Source organism: Camellia sinensis, chromosome 2 (assembly GCF_055761805.1).
Source record: "Camellia sinensis isolate YWXY chromosome 2, ASM5576180v1, whole genome shotgun sequence".
Classification (NCBI taxonomy): domain Eukaryota; kingdom Viridiplantae; phylum Streptophyta; class Magnoliopsida; order Ericales; family Theaceae; genus Camellia; species Camellia sinensis.
The window spans coordinates 116247165-116268670 of NC_138962.1; the positions used below are offsets into that span (position 1 = coordinate 116247165).

A 21506-nucleotide genomic window follows, 5' to 3' on the forward strand; every position below is an offset into this window, starting at 1 on the left:
TTTCTATGTATTCCAACTGTTTGTTTTTGAGATTGGAAATTATGTAGTCCATTGTCATGAGTTTCAAACTTTGATGTTGAGAAGATTGGATATTATGTAGTCTACTATTATGAGTTCAAACTTTGTTGTTTAATATACAATGTTTATTTAGCATGTTCAATAGTTTACCTGTATTCAACAATAGTTACCTTGTATTCAACAGTTTCCTGTATTTAACAATGTCCATTCAATGAGTATTGAAGAAAGTGTACAAATTTGAACAAACCATTTTCCATTCCACTAACAACAAAAGAGGTACAATAAGTAGGTTTCAATACACAACAAAACATGACTTCCTCCAAAACATCACAAAAGTATTAAGTTTACTTCAACAAGTTCAAGGAGACATCTACTTCTACTTATTACATATTCATAAGTTTAAAGGCACCAATTACAAACAACATGGACAACATATATATCAACTTTTGCATCTTTGCGATCTGAATTCGAAGTTGTTCCGTCAGCTGTATTTGTTGTTCGGTCATAGCTTGAAGTCGTTCGGTCATAACTTGTTCGCCAACAGTTGGGACTTCATCTGTTTGAATTTGATGACCTCCATATTCTGGATTCGTAGGTAAATACCATCCGATAAAACCACAAACATTACAATAGTAGAATAACTTGTTCTTGTTTTGATCGATTTGTGATATTTTGATGGTGGCCTTTTTGTTACATGTACGACAAATTCTGTTCACGTATGTCAACCAACCTGAGCTACTGCCACTGACACTTGAAGTTGACATCTGCAAAGAGGGACAAATAGCAATTAAAAATAGAAGATGAATGCTGAAGATGAATGATCTTATATATTCAAATGATCTTATATATTCAATTAAAAATAGAAGATGAATAGCAATTAAAACATAAATTTGAAATATATATATTCAAATGATCTTATAATTTAGCAATTAAAAATAATACATAAAGGGAGGAAATTTCTGTATACAGAAGATGAATGCTGAAGGTGCAGCTTTACAAGGCTATGGATGACCAGGTTCAGTTTTTTATTTACATTCTTATATATGACAGTGGCTTCGTGTGGACAAAGAACTAAAGAAGCTTGTGGTTTAGACCACTGCAAATCAGGTAACACTCTGCAGAGATTGCCATCAAGTCATTCCATAATGATCAATCCTAGGTTTGGTCTCTTAGATGGATTCCCACTCTTCATTTCTAAAGGTCACTGATGCTGATATATGTGTGTTAAGTATAAGTTTGCTTTTAGACTAATGCAACTTGTCTTATTCCTCCCTTGTTTTGAAATTTGCCCCAAATTAATGCTGATACAGGAGGTATAATTAATACTCTTCTTCTCTTAATTTATCTTCAACTTCATCTAAATTTGCCCCAAATTACTCTGATTTCTCTGATATGTATGTGAATATATGTATCATGTATGAATTTATGTATATATAAAAGACATGTAATTTGTGGGTTTGGGTTGCAGATTTTTGGGTTTTAGCTTGAATTCAATGCCTAATACTCTTGTTTGGATTTTTGGGATTTTTGGGTTTTAGATTTTTGGGTTGCACATTTTTGGGTTTTAGTACTCTGATTTCTCTCATATGTATGTATATGTATCATCTGTGAATTTATGTATATATATATATAAGACCTGCAATTTATGGGTTTGGGTTGCAGATTCTTTGGTTTGATCAGATATAGAGCCCCAAGCTTGAATTCAATGTCAAACTTCAAATTCCTCTAAACTAGTCCAAAAAGTAATCTGATTCCTCTGCTATGTATGTATGTTTGTATATGTGCTATGTACGTTTATATGTATAAATACACTTATATAATTTGTGGGTTTGGACTGTTGATGTTTGGGTTTGAGCATACAGAGAGCCCTAAGCTTGAATTCAATGTCATGTAACTTCAAATTCTTCTGCATTAGTCCAGAGCAATCTGTATGTATGTATATATGTATAAATAGGCTTATATAATTTGTTACAGGACCAAAAAGTAATAGGCTGAAAATGCATACATAGCATTCTTCTGCATTAAACCATCTTCTGGTACATAGAAATTTAACCAATTGAACCAATTATGCACAGAAATTTCTGTATAATCAAGAAGAATCCTGAAATTGATTTAATGAAGAAATTATGCACTGGAGAAATTGAACCAATTGATTAAACATTTTGTTGGGGAATTTCATCGAACACGTTTAAGGCAATGTAATTTCATCGAACACGTTTAAGGCAATGTAAGACTCCAACTGAAAAGCCCACAATTCGTAAATGAAAATGCCACAATTCCCAAATCAAAAGGAAATTTCACACATAATAGATAGCAAAATTCACAGATAATAAATGAAATTTCACAAATTTCCCAAATGCCACAATTCATCGAACAGGAAATAGATAGATAGATAGATAGATAGATAGATAGATAGATAGATAGATAAATAGATTAGATATATACGCAGATATACATACAGTTGAAGTGAAGGGAAGGAGAGACAGAGAGATTCCACATTTCATCGAACAGGAAATAGATAGATAGATAGATATATATATATATATATATATACGCAGATATACATACAGTTGAAGTGAAGAGAAGGAGAGACAGAGAGATTCACGAGTGAAGGGAGGGAACGAGCTGTCGGTGTCGGAGTGAAGGGAATGAGTGGTCGCTGGCGTCGGAGCGGAGGGGTCAGTAGCTATTATCGTTGTTTGAGGGGGGGGAAATTTCAAATGAAATGCGAACTTATTTGTTTGGTCTTACAAAGTCACAGTCACGTGATTATCACGTGAGTGCCACGTCACGGGGGTGACTGGGGTCGAGGTAACTGGGGGTGGGAAGCATTTTTGTATAATGTATTATTTAAATGATGTTCTCAACTAGTGTTTGCTGAACGGTACTCGTCAACCAATGAAACCCATGTGCATTTGATATAATATATTAACCCTAGTCTTTTTGGTATTTTTATCACTTACATAAGCAAGTCATTTTGGTTTACATTTTTCAATGTAGTTGTCGTGTCAAGCTGGAAACAGTTGTCAAGAATCAATAATCTATCCATACATGTCAACTTCTACTTTTTTTACTACAGTCTATGCAATATATCATTCTTATTATAAGCTTTTGTTGCTGTGGGAACTTAACATCATCAAACACAGACACAAATTTAAGGTTAAGTTTTACATATTTAAAAAAAGTTAAAAAATTATTATTTTATTTAAATCAGATCATTTTATTTAAATCATATCATTTTTTTATTACATTATTTTAAATTCAATTTATATTTTATAAAAATTTAAAAAGTACACTTATTTAGAACATCCTAAACAACCCTAAATTTCACTTGCTAATAATTAAATTTCACCCCCAACGTTGGGGCTAAATTTCATTATTTGAAGAGAATAAAATTTTATTAGTTGGAGATAATGAAATACTTATTACTATTAAGTTTTAATTAAATAATATTAAAATTTTGATAACTACACACATTATAGAATTAATTAAAAAAATTAAATTATCAGTAGCTAATTAAAAATCTAATTGTAACGTCATGAAAATTGAGCAAAGTATATCTATTTATGCAACAAAACCAATCTGATAGACAAACACATATATATAACTAACTATTCCATACATCTATTTCCATTAAATCTCAAATGCCAAATACATGTTGTTCACATCTCAATACCCTAATTCCAATCTCAAGCATGTATTTTACAATAAATATGAAATAGAAGCCAAACAAATAATAAGTGCCCCACAGGCTTTCAAATTTATCCAAGAACATTCTTGGTTACACAAAATGGAGTTTCAACTCAACACAAATACAACCATGGGCTTACATTCAACAAATAACAATAAAACAAAAATGAAGTCTTAGCTCCGAGTCCTCCCAAGTCAGTGCCTTGGTGGAGGCATATCACCTGTACCGGAAATGGTTTCCCTTATAGAGTGAGCCACAACTCAGTAGTGATATACTACACAACATATGGACCGTGACAAGACTAAAGAGGAGTATGCTCATGTCATACTCATGATAAAATAGTTTATCTCTCTTTTTATAAAGCATGCAATGCTGAGATGCAACAACAGATAGAAAGTCATTTCTATTTTAAACCATATCTATTACATAAATATAGGCTCTGTGAATCTCTAGGTGAGTGTCTGCAAATAGGCCCTAATGCACTACCACTGTCATTTTTACCAGTAAACTGGAAAGGCTCGACACCTAACCTCGGGGTTCTACACCCCCTACCCAAATTCACCAAGTATTCATCTTTTTGCAAACAGATACATTTCCAAAACATTTCTCAAAAATAGATACATTTCCAATAAAATGAATGTAATGCAATGTCCAATGCAACAAATGAGAAATGTGATTCGATTTACCTAAGTCTCATGCCTTTCTACAATAATCATGGCTATCTTCCTCCAATAGCGCAAAACAGATATTTCTAAATAGATATTTAAAAATTAAATTCCAAAAAATTTTGATAAATACAATCTATTCCACATCTTATCAAATATGAACAACTACACTAGTTTTCATATCACAATCACGTCCGGTAACCTCTCAAGGTCAATTTCTAACCGTGTCAGTTTTATTCCAACAGATACATTAAGCAAAATAATATCGTTAATGCCCAAGAAAACATCATTTTCTTTCCAAACTCATTCTCCAAGAATTATTCAATTATGAGATCCTATTTTGGTCAAAACCCCAAAGTTAAACGTAATTCTTTTGTTTTCTTTAAAAATGCTCTTTTGTTCGCAAAACGGTAAAAATTTCAAAACCGATCGAATCGAAATCCGTTTTTGTTCAAATTTAAAACATAGCTCTTTCATAACCTTACAAACATATTTCAAGTTTACACTTTCGCAATTTGGGCATCAACTCTTTATTTTTCTCAAAATTTCCCTTTTAAGCAAATAAATCACAAATTTTTTAAAAATTCTAATTAAATTATGCACAACTCTAAGCTCCATATAATGAAGTAAAAGTACATAAAGAAGTGTAGAAAAAAATCTCTACCTTAAGCCAAGAAGCTTTCAAATTTTTCGGCAACATAAATTAATTTTTTTTGGAACTAAACGACGCATTTTCCGTCCTCTACATTTTGATCCAAAGCACTAGGGGTCAAAAATGACTTACACTAGATAAAACCTAAGAAAAACCAACTTAGAACACTTTTTCTTTCTTTTCTCACGGCAAGACTTCCCAAGAACTCCCAAAAGTTGAATAAAAAATCCTTACTTATATAGATATTTCCTAAACAAATATCTAACTATATATATACACCTATATATATATATATATATATAAATTGAAAAATATATTTCAACATCTTTAATGACAAAAGTGAATATAATATTTTCTCACCACAAAATATATTTCGTTTAATGGTACATATCATAAATATTCGCAACTCTTTTATGGTAATCTAATAATGATAATAAAATCACAACAATATTACATGGTTACTAACGGGCCACGATTCAATCAATTGGGTCCAAAATGAATGAAGTTTAATAATTTAAAATAAATTCCCAACTGAGATTAAAGTATAAATTCAATTTGATTCAACTCGTTACACTAGTGACAATCACTTGTTGCTCGACAACGAAATCACTGGCAACATCTTTCTCTTTAACTCATAGTTTTTCCATTTACTCGCTAGTTCATCTCTGGTTTTAATTTTATAATTTTACTCCTTTAGTAAAAATTTCACTTTGTTACTAATATTATGGTTAAATTTCACTATTTAAAGATAATGAAATTTCACTAGTTGAAGACAATGAAATAATTATTACTGTCAACTTTTAATTGCGCAATATTAAAATTTTAGTAATTTAATATTTTAGAATTAATTAGACAACAAAAATAATTAAAAAATAAATAAAATCATCTTTAACGAATTAAAAATCTAGACAATCACTTGTTATTCAACAATGAAGTCACTGGTGACATCTTTCTCCCTTAACTCATAATTCCTTCATATTTCCAATTGATTATAACCCTCTTTTCCATCATATCACCAATCTATCCATCGTATTGTGCGGACATCACCATACACCAACATCCACTGACGTGCCCTTGTTATTGCAGGTAACACTTGCTGTCTTCAACTTGAATATTTGTCGATGACAGTCGAACACCATGCAAAAGAATTGATTATGCATTTCATTTGACGGATTGGTCACTACTAATTGATTTGCTAATTGATTGGAAGGCTTGACCACCACCAATCTATTTTACAATTGATCGAATGGCTTGGACATAATGAATCAATTGGCCAACCGATTAGATTCATCAATTGATTGGATAAATGGACCAATAACTATTCAAATTTGTGTTATATAAGTATTTTTGTGAGATCATTGATATTAGAAAACTATTTTGTGTTAGTCAAAAGTTTCTCAAATGACGTACTCAAATTTGTGTTACTTACACACTTTTATGAGATCACTTACATAAGTTTATGAAAACTTACTTGATTTTGTGTTGTTTAAAATTTTTGTGAGATGACTTGCGGGAAATTTGTATTCACTTACGTATTTTTGTGAGATCACTTGTATGAGTTTTGTGAAAAACTTGAGCACTTTTGTGAAATCAAAGTTTTCTCAAATAACATACCCGAATTTGTGTTATACATTTTTTCAAAATCACTTATGTGAATTTGTGAAACTTACGTATTTTTGTGAGATCAAAATTTTCTCAAATGACTTACTCCAATTTGTGTTACTTACGCATTTTTTTTTTTAGATCACTTGTGTAGTTTTGTAAAAACTTAATTGATTTTGTGTTGTTCAAAACTTCTATGAGATGACTTATGAGAATTTTGTGTTTATTTATGCACTTTTATGAGATCATTTACGTAAGTTTTTGAAAATTTACGTATTTTTGTTAACTCAAAATTTTTTGAAATGACTTGCTTCAATTTGTGTTACGTACGCATTTTTGTGAGACCACTTGTGTGATTTCTTAAAAATTTATATGATTTTGCCTTCCATGAAAAATTTATGAGATCACTTATAAAAAATTTGTATTAACTTACACATTTTTATGAAATTACTTACGTGAGTTTGTATTAATTTTGTATTGCTCCAAATTTTTTAAAATTACTTACACATTTTTATATTTATATGATCACTTACATATTCATAATATAATATATTATTTAAATGATAACGTCAACTAATGTTTGCCGAACAGTACTCGTATTGTTCCAAATTTTTTAAGATTATTTACATATTTTTATATGATTATTTATATATTTATAATACAATATATTATTTAAATGATAATGTCAACTAGTGTTTGCTGAGCGGAACTCGTCAACCAATGAAACCCATGTGCATTTGATATAATATATTAATCCTAGTCTTTTTGGCATTTCGATCACTTACATAAACAAGTCACATTGGTTTACATTTTTCAATGTAGTTGTTGTGTCAAGCTGGAAACAGCTGTCAAGAATCTATAATCTATCGATACATGTCAACTTCTACTTTTTTTGCGAGTCTGTGCAATATATTATTCAGCTTCGTTAGTTCTATTTTTTTTAAAAACATTTTTTAAAAAGTTTTATATTTTTATATTTTTTTGTGTTTTTTTGTTTTAATTGAATTTTTTAAATATTTTAAGGAATTTTTTTTCTTTTTAAACACACTTAACATAAATACACCTAAAAAATAATAAAAATTATAAAAAAATCTTTTAAAAATTCACTAAATACCAAAAATATAAAAAAAAAATATAATAATTCAGTACATTTTTTATATTTTTATGTATTTATTAATTTTTTACTTTTAGATATATCTAAGTAAGGTACATCTAAAAAAATAAAAAATATTTAAAATTTTAAAAATATTCACTAAAAATAAAAAAACACAAAAATCAAAAAATTTAATTTTTAAAAAATTTAATACAAAAAACTCAAACTAATTTCTTATTATAAGTTTTTGTTGCTGTGGGAACTTGTGCAATATTTTATTCTTATTATAAGCTGTTGTTGCGGTTTGAACTTAACATCATCAAACACAGACACGAACTTCCGTTAAAAAAAAAAAAAACGCAGACACAAACCCACATTGTAGTGAGAGAGAAATGGAGCTTCAACATTTTAGCCATGAACATCCGTTGATCCTCGGTGAAGTGAACGACGATGGTGGGGCAATTGTCTGCGAGGGGTGTAGGGAAAACATCTCTGGTTCTGCATTCAGTTGCAAAAATTGTTCATATTTTTTGCACAAATTTTGTGCTGAATTTCCAGAGGAGATGAATCACCCAATGCACCCTGAGCACCCGCTTACCCTCCGCCATGCAGTGCCTGGTATATTCAGATGTGACGGCTGTTATACATGGTTGCCAGAATTCATATATTGTTGTTCCATCTGCAATTTCAACCTCGACATATGTTGTGCTTTGAGAGCACCGAAGCTTAAACATGAAAGTCACGAACACCCATTAAGCCTTATGTCCAGCTTGGCCTCCTTCCAATGTCATGCTTGTGGCACAAAGCGTGAAGACATGTCTTATATGTGTGACACATGCAGTTTCTGGATCCATAAGGACTGTGCTTCATTAACACCCACCTTCAAACACCACACTCACATTCACCCTCTCACCCTCATGTATCCTACTCATGAATATCATCCCCAATTTAATCTGTACACGTGCAAGATTTGCAAAAATTCAATGGTGGAAGGCCCAAATCCAATGTACGGAGAAAAGTTTTGGTTATATGTTTGTATGGGATGCCACTATTGCATTCATGTCAAGTGCTCAACAAAGACAAAGTAAGCTTTCGCATTTACCCTGATCTCGATTTTTATTTTCCCTTTTGACAAGAAAAAGTTTATTGACCATGCTTTTCTCCTCATTTGATGTGTTTTCTATTGATATTTTGTGGATTTAGGGAAAGAGAAAGTGCAATCGAGGTTGAGAATATTGACGAGGCCAATTTGATTCACTTGCCAATGGCTGATGACTCAATTAGTTTAATTGACCTATTTTTGAAGCAAATCAGCATGGGAGACAACAAGAGAGAAGCAGAGCTCAACCATTTTAGTCATCATCATCCATTAATCCTTTTCGATGTGCAAGGAGACAACAATTTGTGCTATGAGAACAAAATATGCAATGCTTGTGTGAGAAAAATTTCGGCTCCATTTTACAGTTGTGGTCTATGTGATTTCTTTCTCCACAAATGGTGTGCCGAGCTACCAAATGAGCTGGAGCATCCGTGTCACCCACACCAGCTCATCCTCCTCAAAAAGCCCCCTGAACCTAGAGGATTGTTCTTTTGCAGTGGCTGCAAATATTATTGCAGTGGATTTGCCATAAAATGTATCGATGAATGTTCAGATTATTATGACGATTACTGCCTCGATGTTAAGTGTGCTTTCCTACCCAAAGCCATCATTCATAAAGTTCATGAGCATCCCCTCTTCCTAAAGAAAGATTGTGTCACCGCAGGTTGTGCTGCATGTCCTCGAAGGGTTTGGATGTTTGCATTTGGATGTGACATTTGCAATTTCAACTTACATTACACATGTGCTCTGCTACCAGATACAATTAAGCATAGGTATGATGAACATCATCCCTTCACCCTAATTTGTGCACCCATTAAGGATGGACCCGATGAGTATATCTGTGAATTTTGCGAGGAAGAAATAGACCCCACCTGGTGGTTCTATCACTGCATTGATTGCGATCAGTCTGCTTGTGCCAAATGCATTTGTACGGAGAGAAAGGAAGTTCAAAATATCAAGTGGGGAAGCACTTATAACTTTGACAGTCACCCACACCGTCTCATCTATGTTCCAATGACAGACAAGAGCTTTAACTGTGCCTACTGTCACAAGCATATCGATTCCCTGTCTTATGAAGAACAAAGCTTTGCAAGTATAGTAGGCTTCAAATGTGAGCAGTGTAACATTATGCTCCATCCACATTGTCCTCATCCATAATATCTTAAGTGTGTTTGTTTCGAAAATTTGATGAGAAAATGAAAAGGGAAAGAAAATGTAATCTTATTTTTTGTTGGAAAAAAAAAAAAAAAAAAAAAGTGAGAGGAAAATGTAATTTCACTTTTTCTATTTTGAGTGCACTTGGTTCATTTCTTTTTTCATTTATCTACTTAACCAAATATAATTTAGAATTCAAATCTTATCAATTATTTCTCTCTCTCTCTTTTTTTTTTTCTTTCTCTCTCTCTCCTCAAATCCTCCAAATTATAATTGAAAAAAATTTCAATATGATTATTCATGCTTTTAAATGTTTAAATAAAATTACCTTCAAGCTTTTAGATGCCAATGGCTAATATTAGATCATTATAGGTGGTGGTTAGTTCAATTCCACTCTTACATTGGTTGGGTCATTAAGAAATACTCTGTTTGGTTTTGACTTTAGTTTTCAAGGTTTTTTTTTTTTTTTTTTTTGTGTGTGTTTTCTTTTTTTTGTAATTTTTTTTAATACTTTAAGTAAATTTTTTATTTTTTAAATGCAAACATAGATACAGCATACTGAATAAAAAAAAAATATATATATATATATATTTTTTTGTATGTTTTAGTATTTCGTGTTCTTTTAAAAGATTTTCTTTTTTTTTTTTCACTAATAGTTTATTTTTCAAGTGTATCTAAATTAAATGGGTTTAAAAGTATATAAAAAAAATCCTTAAAATATTTAAAATGTTCACAAAAAAATAAAAATGCACACATATAAAATGTTTTCAAAATTTGAGCTAAAAATATAATTTTCTCAAAGTTGAGGAGAGGCACGTGCCCCTCTTAGTCTCTTGCTCCACTCAACACTTGCTGGGCACTTATCTAAATATGTTTTATTTTTAAAAAATTTCTAGACTTAGATACGCTTTAAAGACACGCTGGAAACACACACATTACAAATTTGAAAAAGTAATTTGAAATCAATGATAAAAGAAAAACAATATAAAATTTTCATGTCGCTGTGTCCAAACTCTTAGCATAATGCCTTAGTTACTTGTTTAGGTTAATTTTATCTTTTTTTTCAATTTATTGTTGTTAATTAGCTTGATTGATAATTGTTGGCAGGTAGTTAGCTATGCAATGAGCATTGTTGATAATGAAATGTATAAAAGAGTCTCACAAAGAAACCCAAATATTATAGACATGAACCATTTGCCTCTATTCTACAGCAAAATTTAAACTCCACAATTGACCCCAACTTCTCTCCGGAATCAAAACACCACCACAGTTTGCATTATCAGTGCCTTGAGACATAAATTTAGTTGAGTTTTCTGGAAATCAAGCTGGGCTTGAACTTGTCACATACTTACTAGAGAACACTTTGCAGCACACGAGTGTAATTGTTCATCCTCGCACTTCAAAAATCCCTTGGGATTCAGCAAAAATGGAAACTCTTAGAGCGTGTGAGGCAACAGTAAAGAAAACTGCATTCGGAGCAAAATTAGCCGTACTTGAGTACTTCAATTTATTTATTTAGGACTTGAAATGATGGTTTGATTTTGTGTATGAAACAGATTTTGATAACTTCTCTCCCCTAGTGATCGATTGATCTCTATGATATAATTCATATTCATCTTATTAGTGCTATGTTCATTGTTGATCACTGGGGTTTTTATCATGATCTGCTTCTTCCTATCCATGATATATAACCATTTCCATTAGTTATATCATTCACTTCCTTTTGAAAACTTCACACAAAAGCTTCTATCCACATAGAAATACAAGTAATGTGTAAAGTCATAGTCCAAATTTAAAAATATTTAGATGAGCACTGTGGAAGCGTGAAATTAGTTACACCAATCCCATCCATATAACTTAGAAGTCTTTCAAGCATGCACCCTACATAGGAGTTTGTATCATTTAGTATCAAAGTCAGCCATTATGCCGAGTATGGAATATGACACACCTATGTGAGTATGGGATCAGATGGGTGCAGCGTTGCGGTTCGAGCCGTGAAGGGGACGACTAATAGGTTGCCCGGATTAACATACCTACCAAGGTGTCAAAACTAGAAAGGAAAGGGCTACCATTGGGTCAAGGGTAAATTACACTGGCACCCCTTCTATTTCTCTAAAATCACACTAACACCCCTTTATCACGAAAATCTCACTGCCCTCCCTTCCTTTTAAAATATGTATAATAGTTAAGTCCATTTAATAGTAAACCGTCAGTCAACCAAACAGAAAATGATGACTTCCACAAAAGAAAGATTTGAAATGCCAAAATTACCCTCTCATCCCTTATAGCTTCTCTTCCAATCCCTAACCTTACTTTGTCTCACCTTACCCATCACCACCATTACAAAACCCAACATCAAATCACAACCACAACCACAAAACTTCATATATATCTATATTTATATATACAAATCACCAACATGGCAAAACCCACCATCAAATTAAACAACTACGATACTGTAGACACCCCATTTTTGACCGACCTTAAGACTCAGACGTCACCAGTTGAGCGCTCGGTGATATTGCATATTGTGCTCGTTCAGAAGTTTTAGAGTCTCAGCTGCGAGCCTTGCCTCCGGACTTTCGGACTCTTTTGTGCTTTACCTCGGTTTGCGAACCAGGCTCCGTTTTCTCTGTTTTCTCTTCCCAAAGGGAGGGAGAGGTCTCGTAGACCATCTCTCAGTGGCCGTAGGCTACGTTTCGTGATCGTAGGCCATTTTGCCCGTTTGGAGTCCGGTTTTTAGTTTTTCGGAGCCATTGGCTGTGTGCCTCGGTTCGGGACCGCTTAACCACCTCCGTTTGCTCTAGTTTTTGGCATGCATCTTATCTACTCCCTTTTGAGGGACACTGGTCGGACACCACTTCCGGTGCCTAACGGCCCATTTTTGGGGCCCCGAACTGCGTGTTTTGGCTCCCGAACCTTCATTCTGCATTTTTGGGCTCCGACCCAAACTTGAGATAGTCATATTTTGAGGTCCTTTTCATGTTTGATTAAGGACCTTTTGCTGTTTGAGATCTCCTCCTATCACTTGCTTCTTTAACGCTCTTTTAGGCCTATTTTTGCACGGTATTTTAGGCTTACTTGTGAGCTGTTTCGGACTTAGTCATAAAGTACAAAGTGTCTTGTTTTGAGTCCCTCTTCAAATTTTTTGAAGGGCTCTCGGCCATTTGGGTCCAGAAGCTACCACTTGCCTTTATATCCCACTTTTTGGCCTTTTTGGAGGGAAATTTGAATTTCAATTTCCCCCCCATTTTTCCCCCTCTTTTGCTTATAAAACCAGCAGCTCCCAGCTGTGTTTTGAGGGTTAGAAGATTTTTGTATAAGCCTCTCACATTAAATTTCTCTCTCTCTCTACTCTAAACCTCAAAACCCCTTAAGTTCTTAACCATTTTTACACACCATCACCTAGCACCACACCACCACTTCCGTTTCCAGAAGCTTGGAGATCTTCTCAGAGGCTAGGAGGCAGCAAATTTGGTCCAAGAAGTTGCTAAAGATTGGTCTACAAGGGTGAGTTACCATTTCCCTCTTTCTAGCTCATTTTTTTGCAACATTTCTTAGCCTCTCTTTCTTGTATATCTGAGCTCCGGCCATAACTGAAAGTAGTATTTGTTTGAGCTCTATTTCATGTTTTATTAAGGGACTTTTGTCATTTGAGATCCCCATCTTGCACTTGCTTCATTATCCCTCTTGTATGCCTATTTCTTGCGTAGTATTTTAGGCTTGTATACAATCTGTTTTGAAGCATGTTATGAACTGTAAGTAGGCTTATTTTGATCCCTTCTTCAACATTGAAGAAGGGCTCATCACTGTTTGGGACCTCCATGTGCCACTTGTCATTATCCCCCTCTTTGGTCCCCATTTTTGCATGATTTATTAGCCTATTGTGTCTCTGTTTTTGGACCTTGGTCCGAACTGAAAATGGCCCCATTTTGACCCTCTCTTCATGTTTCATTAAGGGTCTATGGCTTTTTGGGACATCCTTTTTATACTTCATGTTATAGCTCTCTTGGTGCCATTATTTTGCATAGCATTTTGAGCATACTTGTATCTGTTTTTGGGGTTTGTCGTAAACTGTAATACATCATATTTTTGGCCCCTCTTCAATATTGTAGAAGGCCCCTTCTCTGTTTGGGGCCAGAATTTGTGAGTTGCTTCATTACCCCTCTCTTGGCCCCATTTTTGTATGCTAATCTAGCCTCATTTGTGATCCCTGTTTGGCCATGCTTTAAACTGTAAACATGCTTGTTTTGGGGCTGCCTAGCTTCTGTATTCATACTTCATGTTCAAATTATGCATGCATTGCATAGCTATAGGCCATTTCATGCACCAAAATTCATGTTTCGGGACTCGTTCCATGCATCGGGTATCATTTTGCCATGATTCGGGGCTGTTTTGTATCTCATTTTGCCTCTGAAAATTGCATGATCATATGCCATATTCCATGTTTTTCCATGTCGTGTTAGAGTGGCATTCCGTACTGTAGGTTCGGTCCTCGGTTTGCGTGCACGCGTGCACGCACTTCGAGTTGTCTCATTTTCATCTTATGGCTTCTTATGTGAGTGTGGCTGAGGCCCACTCATGTTGGTGTAAGTCTATTGTGCATTGTGTATGCCATTTTATTTCATAACATTGCGTATGCTAGGTTGTATATTAGAGCATTGTGTATGCCATGTTACCTCGTGCATCGTGTATGCCATTTCATAGCATTGTGCATGCTAGGTTGTATCTTAGTTACATTTCATGCATATCATGCGTATTGCATTGTGCTTGGGATAGGAGTTAGCCCGAGCACAGGAAACGAGGTACGTTTCGTACTCTGAGTGACGGAACGTGTCTCAATTCCCTAGTCACCGACACTCCGGATTATCCATAATGGAGTTAGCTTTTAGTTGTGTTTTCATGTGCATTCATCCTATATTGAATTGTGCAATTCGACTCATCGGCCATCATGCATCGATATGCGTGATTGGTGGCACGAGGATCGAGGCATGCATACATTTGTGAAAATACATTGCTATGCCCCTTTTCCGCTCTCTGTTGCAGCAAATCAAGAATCAGCAACCCTCTGGAGCTTGGCACGCTTCCCAAGAAAAATTACAAAACAGAGGCTAATCGGGGCATCCCAGTGGATTTCCGCGCAAGGCAGCCCAGACACGCATCATTCATCAGAGTCAAGGCAGTCCCTGGCTTGCATGCCAGTTTATTATTTTCTTAGTTAATTTGTAAATTAATTAGGAATTTGTTTATATTCGAACTGTATTATTTGGACTGTACTATTCATTCGGACCCTCTGCGCGAGGGCAATGTTGTAATAAGTGTGCGTGAGTGTGATGTATGTCTTCCAACCCCACGTCTTTCTTCCCTTTTATTTACCTGCTTATGATGGTTAGATTAGAGCATATTTCAATTAGCATACAGTATGATAGCATGTTTGCATTCATTCATCTGTTTTGCATGCACCGGGCTCGGCGCATCATACTAACTGCATTTGTATTTCAATTCCAAGTTGAATACATGTTAGCTGTAGCATTCCATATGCCATGTTTAGAATAGCCGAGCCTGCTATAGTTTGCATTTTTGCATGTGTTGCATTAGGCATTTCTGTATACTTAGGGTCATGCATGATTTCTAATGTAGTTTCTGTTTTGGCTTGGAGTACTCGGTGAGTTTTATGCTTTAGCATCCTTGTATGCGTGTGAGTGACTGCCATGAATAGCATGCTTACCATGAGGCTATATGCTTATGTGATATAACTGCCTGAATGCCTGTGGGTGAAGGTTAGGTTATTTGGATTGGAACAATTCATCAAATGTTTGTTTTAAGCCCACTAGATAGTGGCAAAATCATGTTTTCTAAGCCCACCTGAGGGTGGCAAATCCACGTCTTAGCCTACTTGCGAGTAGCACCATCAAACCATTTTCAAACAAATAAACATGAAATGTTTTGTTCCAATTCAGGCGATCCAGTCTATACTTGTATGCTGTGCGCATCACATAGTAAATCTAGGCTAATAACCGGAATAAGAACGCATAATGTTTTCAAAAATAGATATCATGGTTAGTAGAGGCCGATCTTTGATCGGGCGAGCGGGGGTGCTCACGAAGTGACTTTCCCCAATCGTACCCAAGTTCCCGAGCCGAGGCAACTTTGGTGATGACGGACACGTGGCCTTAGGCAACGAGTCAGGGTTTCCTAAATTTTCCAAAATAAAATATTTAGGTGGCGACTCTGTATCTGGCAAAGCAGTCCATGTTTGGTACTTCTTTTCTAAAAATCTGTTTTCTCAAAACGATTTGCCGGATTTGGACTCTTTGGTTCAGATTTAGAACCGTGACAATTTTAGAGTCCTGAGCTGTAGTGACCCCAAATGAACAGAACGGCGGGGGACTCGTTCCTCCCGGGGCGTTCGGGGACGTCTACAGATACATAAATTTTGTAGAAGGCAAAGGGGTTTCAGAGAGAGAGAGAGAGAGAAGGGGGGAGAAAAGGAGGAAGGTTTCAAACAGAGGCAGAGGATGGGAATGGCAAGAAGAATGTCATGATTTTTGTCTAAACCTGTCTGATACAAAAGCTCTATGAATTTATAGAGCTTCAAACACAGCAAGCTTAAGTGTATATGAATATACAGTAAGCATGAAAACCCAACAACAAAACAACTCCAATCACTGCATTCGTAATTAGCAACAACCAACCATCCAATTCCATTCTACAAAAGGCAAAATCTAATTTCAACAATTAATGAGAGTTTCAACAATTAAAGAGCTTTAAACTAAAACAAATATATGTACGCATATCAAAGCTTCAATAATTAAAGAGAATTTTATTCTACAACATCTAGCTTCAATAGATACATTTTTATAAACACACAAAATATATGTATATACATCTGTAACAGTTATAACCTTAATACCCTCTGCACACAACCCTTCTCCACTTGGTTGCAATCTTAGGGCCTTTACCATTACCCCCTTATGACCACTACAAACCCAAAATCAATCCCCTCATACTTTGCGTCTCATCCCCTCCATATATAATCAATCACTATTCCAAATCCTCTTCCACAAGCAATCCCCACATACATTGCTTCTCATCCCTTCCATTCTCTCTCTCTCTCTCTCTCTCTCTCTCTCTCTCTCTCTCTCTCTCACACACACACACACACACACACACACACACACATACACACACACACAATACAAAAAATGGACGAAGAGAGAACAATCATCTATTATCTTGTCTACATTCATGACATGGGGCTGGCTCTGGCTCTGGCTCATCTCCTCTCTTTGACTGCGCTCCTACAGGCTATAGGAGATCAATTAACCAACAATGAGTTGACAAATGAGGACTGGATGGAAGAAGTTACAAAGGTGGTGGTCTTCGACATTGGCCAATAATGGTAGACAATAACATTGTCTTCCCTTCTCTTATTTTTTTCTCTCATCTTCTCTTCTCTCTCATCAATTCTATATAAAATTTAACTAAATAAATAAAGGGCATTATAGGAATTTTGCCATTTCAGTTAACTGTGTTAACTGACAAGGGGTGGCGACGTGATTTCATAGAATAAGAGGGGTGCCATTGTGATTTCAAAGAAATTCAAGGGGTGCCAATGTAATTTACCCTTTGGTCAATGTTGATAGAGTGGGCTATCGTAGACATCAACTGTGGTTTATGACGGTGTGACCATGTCTTATTCCCCACCCCCCACCCTAACACATCATTCTTTCTCATAGAACATTCCCAAATAATCCAAACTCCTCAATTTCATTGACAAAGGAATCCTAAAAATGAGATTCCTATTCTTTTCCTTTTATTCTTATCATCTGATCCGAACATAGTCTCAAGACTGTCAGTTTCTCATGATCACTGAGTTCTGTATCCCAAAAACCCAAACATCTATACTATTATTAAGTGAAGGCCTTAGTTGAAGTGGTGAAGCCTTTGCTCTCCTTATGTCACATAGCAGTGCTTTTTATTTTTTAAAAAAAAGTTACCCAAAGAGGTGTGCAATTCTTGAACCCATGACCATAGGTTTAAGGTAGAAGGACTCGTACCACTTAAGCTAAGTAGACAATATAGTACTATTTTCGTTGTTATTTTCCTTTATTCTTACGTGTGCCACTCGCTAGTTCTTAGAAAGACCTAAACAAGATTTCTTAAATGTTGACATTATTTGCCATTAATGATAATCCATCAATTTTGACATTTTTCAGATTAGGTTTCTTTTATAAATCCCTCAGTCACTAGCAACAATACATTTAGTCCATGTTTGTTTAGGCGGATATGGTGTTAGGATTGGATTAATAATCCAACAGAATGCATAATCCCATGTTTGGCAAAGAAAATTGAAATACTAACTAATAATCCACTCAAACACGATATGCTCCATATGAGGGACTAATGAATCCCAAGCAGAGTGGGGTACAAAGGGTGTAAACACAGTATATCCACCACACTGACAATATCAATATCCAGTCTCACATTTCCTGCAATGACTCCAAAATGTTAATCGTAATTATAAGTGATTAATTATGTATTGAATTTTAATTATGACATGTACCAAGTGATTAATTGTAAATTATCAAATTTGATTCGTTGTAAATATCGATTTAAATTGAGAAACTATCCGTTGTGAGCTCGGCTTTGAAACTGAAATTGACGACATAAATGGGTTCAGAAATCAAAATTGAGTACAAGGATATGTTAATTGGAATTTTTAGAGTTATTTGGGAAGTTTAATTAAAAATTGATTCCGTCTGATTCTCTAATTTTAATAAGTTGGAATTAAATAATTAAATAGGAATTAGAGCTTAATACACATTAGTATAATTTAATTTAGTGTAATTAAGATTATAAGGATGAGGATTGAATTAATTTGAGTGAATTCATATAATTCCTAACTTTTTTTTAATTAAACCCAAAATAGTTAAAATCAAAAGGATTAGTGTGTGGCCATAAATTGAATAGAAAAGAAAAGGAGAGGTTAGTGGGTCTTGTTGGGTGTCATACAAGTTATACACATAGAGAGAGAGGGAGAGATTGTGCTGGAGAGTTCAAAGAGTAGAAGAGAGGAAAGAAAAGAACACCAAGAGGAGGAAAAAAAGAACTTAGGTAGGAGAGTGCCTTGAGTTCTCATAGTTCAACAAGTAAGGTAATCCATATGGAAGAATTGAATGAATTAGCTCAAAATCCTTACATGCATGACATATTTTCAAGCGAACAATGATTCTAAACTTATTTTCAAACATAATTCATGGAGTTTAAGGAGATATTAAGCATGAATTAGAGCTTGGGTTCAAGAAAATGGATGTTTCATGCAATTGAGTTTCAAAAATGGAAGAATGGGTTTGATTTGATATTTAGAGCCTTATAAGAATTCAACTAAAAATTTGATTTAGGTGCATAAAATTAGATGTAGTCAAATTAAGCCTTAATTGAGAATTAATTAAATTCAATTGAAATTGAGTTAAGCTTAAGATTATGGAGGTAAATGTGAAGATTAATTAATTGGGCCTTGATTTGCTTGAAAATAGAGTTGAAATTGCAAAATGTACATATTTATGAGTTTCTGATTCAGTAATTTAAACATGATTGAATAACTGTAATTTAATGTGTATAAGCCTAATTTAGGCTTGATTGTGTAATTAGTGAACTTAATAAGGATTGATTTATGATTAGATTATTTATATTTAATTAGTTTGGCTAACACATGGCTAAACATGTTTTAATTAGAGATTAAAGGAAATTACTAATCTAATTAATTCATAATTCTAGTAATCTATATTTAAAAACTTAAGTGAACTAAATATGTTTAAGATGATTGTGTATCGTGCTATGCATATTTGTGATTGTAGGTCACCAGTCGAGAACTGCTTGACCAACCATTCTGAAAGCCCACTGTGAGTAACATTTTTGTAAAGATATATTGATATGACTTATGTTTTAACTGTTATCGCTAAATTATAATTTCTGAAATGTTATTTTGATCATGTGAACGAATGTCCTATTTGCGAATCTATTATGGCATCCGCAGATAGTCCTAAGTCATGGGGGACGACATATAAATGAGGGTCCATGACATATATGTGATACGAGATCTCGTTAGCCGTTTCATTGTGGTGATATGTATTTAATCAGTATTCGAAACTGATTACTCTAGTCGGAAGACGATATGTGATATGTTCTGTGAGATGTAGCATTATGTTATATTCTAATATGAGACTGATATGAATGATTGTGTCATGATTTGTTTTACGGATATGATATATTTGGAATTCGTTCACTAACCCCTTTAATTTAATGTTATTCACTGGGTTTTAACTCACTATTTTATGTAGATGTATAGGTGAGCGTTCTGGAAGTCAAGCATAGGCGGAGTCTTGAACCGAGCCACCGTTTTGAAGACTACCAAGTGTTTTGGGTGCCTCTAAGTTAGGGCTAGGCCTGGAGGGCCGTTAGCAAGCTTTCGGTCATGTTATAAACTTTTGACCTGTACATATGTTTTGTATAAGCTATTATGCCATACGTTATGTAATGTAAGTGGGTAAATTAACGTTTTTGCATGTAATTATTTGTTCAAATAGATGCACAGCTCATTGGACTATTAGTGTTTTTGTTTATTGCTTTCGCAAGCCCTGATTATTCTTATTGTACAAGAAGGCCTTTGATAATCCAAGGATTACTGGCCGGTTACGACGCTAAACCTATAGGGGCGGGTTTGGGTCGTGACATTTCCTTGAAGTATTCATTGAAGACAAATGTAAAACAAAAGTGACATACCAACAAATTACATAAAAATCACATCACTCTTATGCTTGAATAAGAGTATACTGGGAAACACCAAAGTGTCCATATGTATGCAATTCCTAAAGAAATTCACAACCTTTTACTTGCACAACCAATTCCAAACTTTGACTTGTTCTATGCTAACACAAATGGACTAAACTAAACATGGAAATTCAACAAGCCAACTTGACAAACTAAAATGGATTGATATCTCAGTCTTGAGGTCATAACCACAAAAGGTAAAGGAAGTTGCAAAACAAACTTTTGCAACTAAAGCTTCACTCTCAGATGAACTGAAATATTCAGTAAGAATGGACAACCTTTTTTCACAATTGAAATGAAGCATATCACCCAAATATCATTTAATGAAAGGATATGACTGACAAACATAAGGAAATTATCAGCTTCAAGTCTACTAAATTATAGCATCAAATGAAATATTCATGTACTTGCCTTTCTGCCATGCACAACAAACCCTAGAGACCCAAAATAAAACCTTTTCAACCCCTTTCTAAAATTTCACCCAATAATACAAACACACTAAGCAAAAACAAAAATCTCAAAGGTTAGAGCAACCAACAAAACTTACATAATCTAAGTTTAATTGGAATTTGGAATACAATCTATAAAATACAAAGTAATGATTCCATACTTCTAAATTCTAATTACCACCACCAGGCAATGATATATGTATATATAATCACACAAGTAGTAGGAAAACCGTTATACGTAATATTCCA

At 34.3% G+C, this 21506-nt stretch overlaps 1 protein-coding gene across 1 annotated transcript; it reads left to right on the top strand.

The window, feature by feature from the left end:
• The first annotated feature begins 8038 nt into the window (after nucleotides 1-8038).
• On the top strand, nucleotides 8039-10184 carry LOC145820294 (uncharacterized). Its single transcript, XM_082915461.1, has 2 exons — nucleotides 8039-8805; nucleotides 8925-10184. Exons 1-2 carry the CDS (start codon nucleotides 8114-8116, stop codon nucleotides 9976-9978), a joined length of 1746 nt encoding a protein of 581 aa, XP_082771587.1. The 5' UTR covers nucleotides 8039-8113; the 3' UTR covers nucleotides 9979-10184.
• Nucleotides 10185-21506: the final 11322 nt, after the last annotated feature.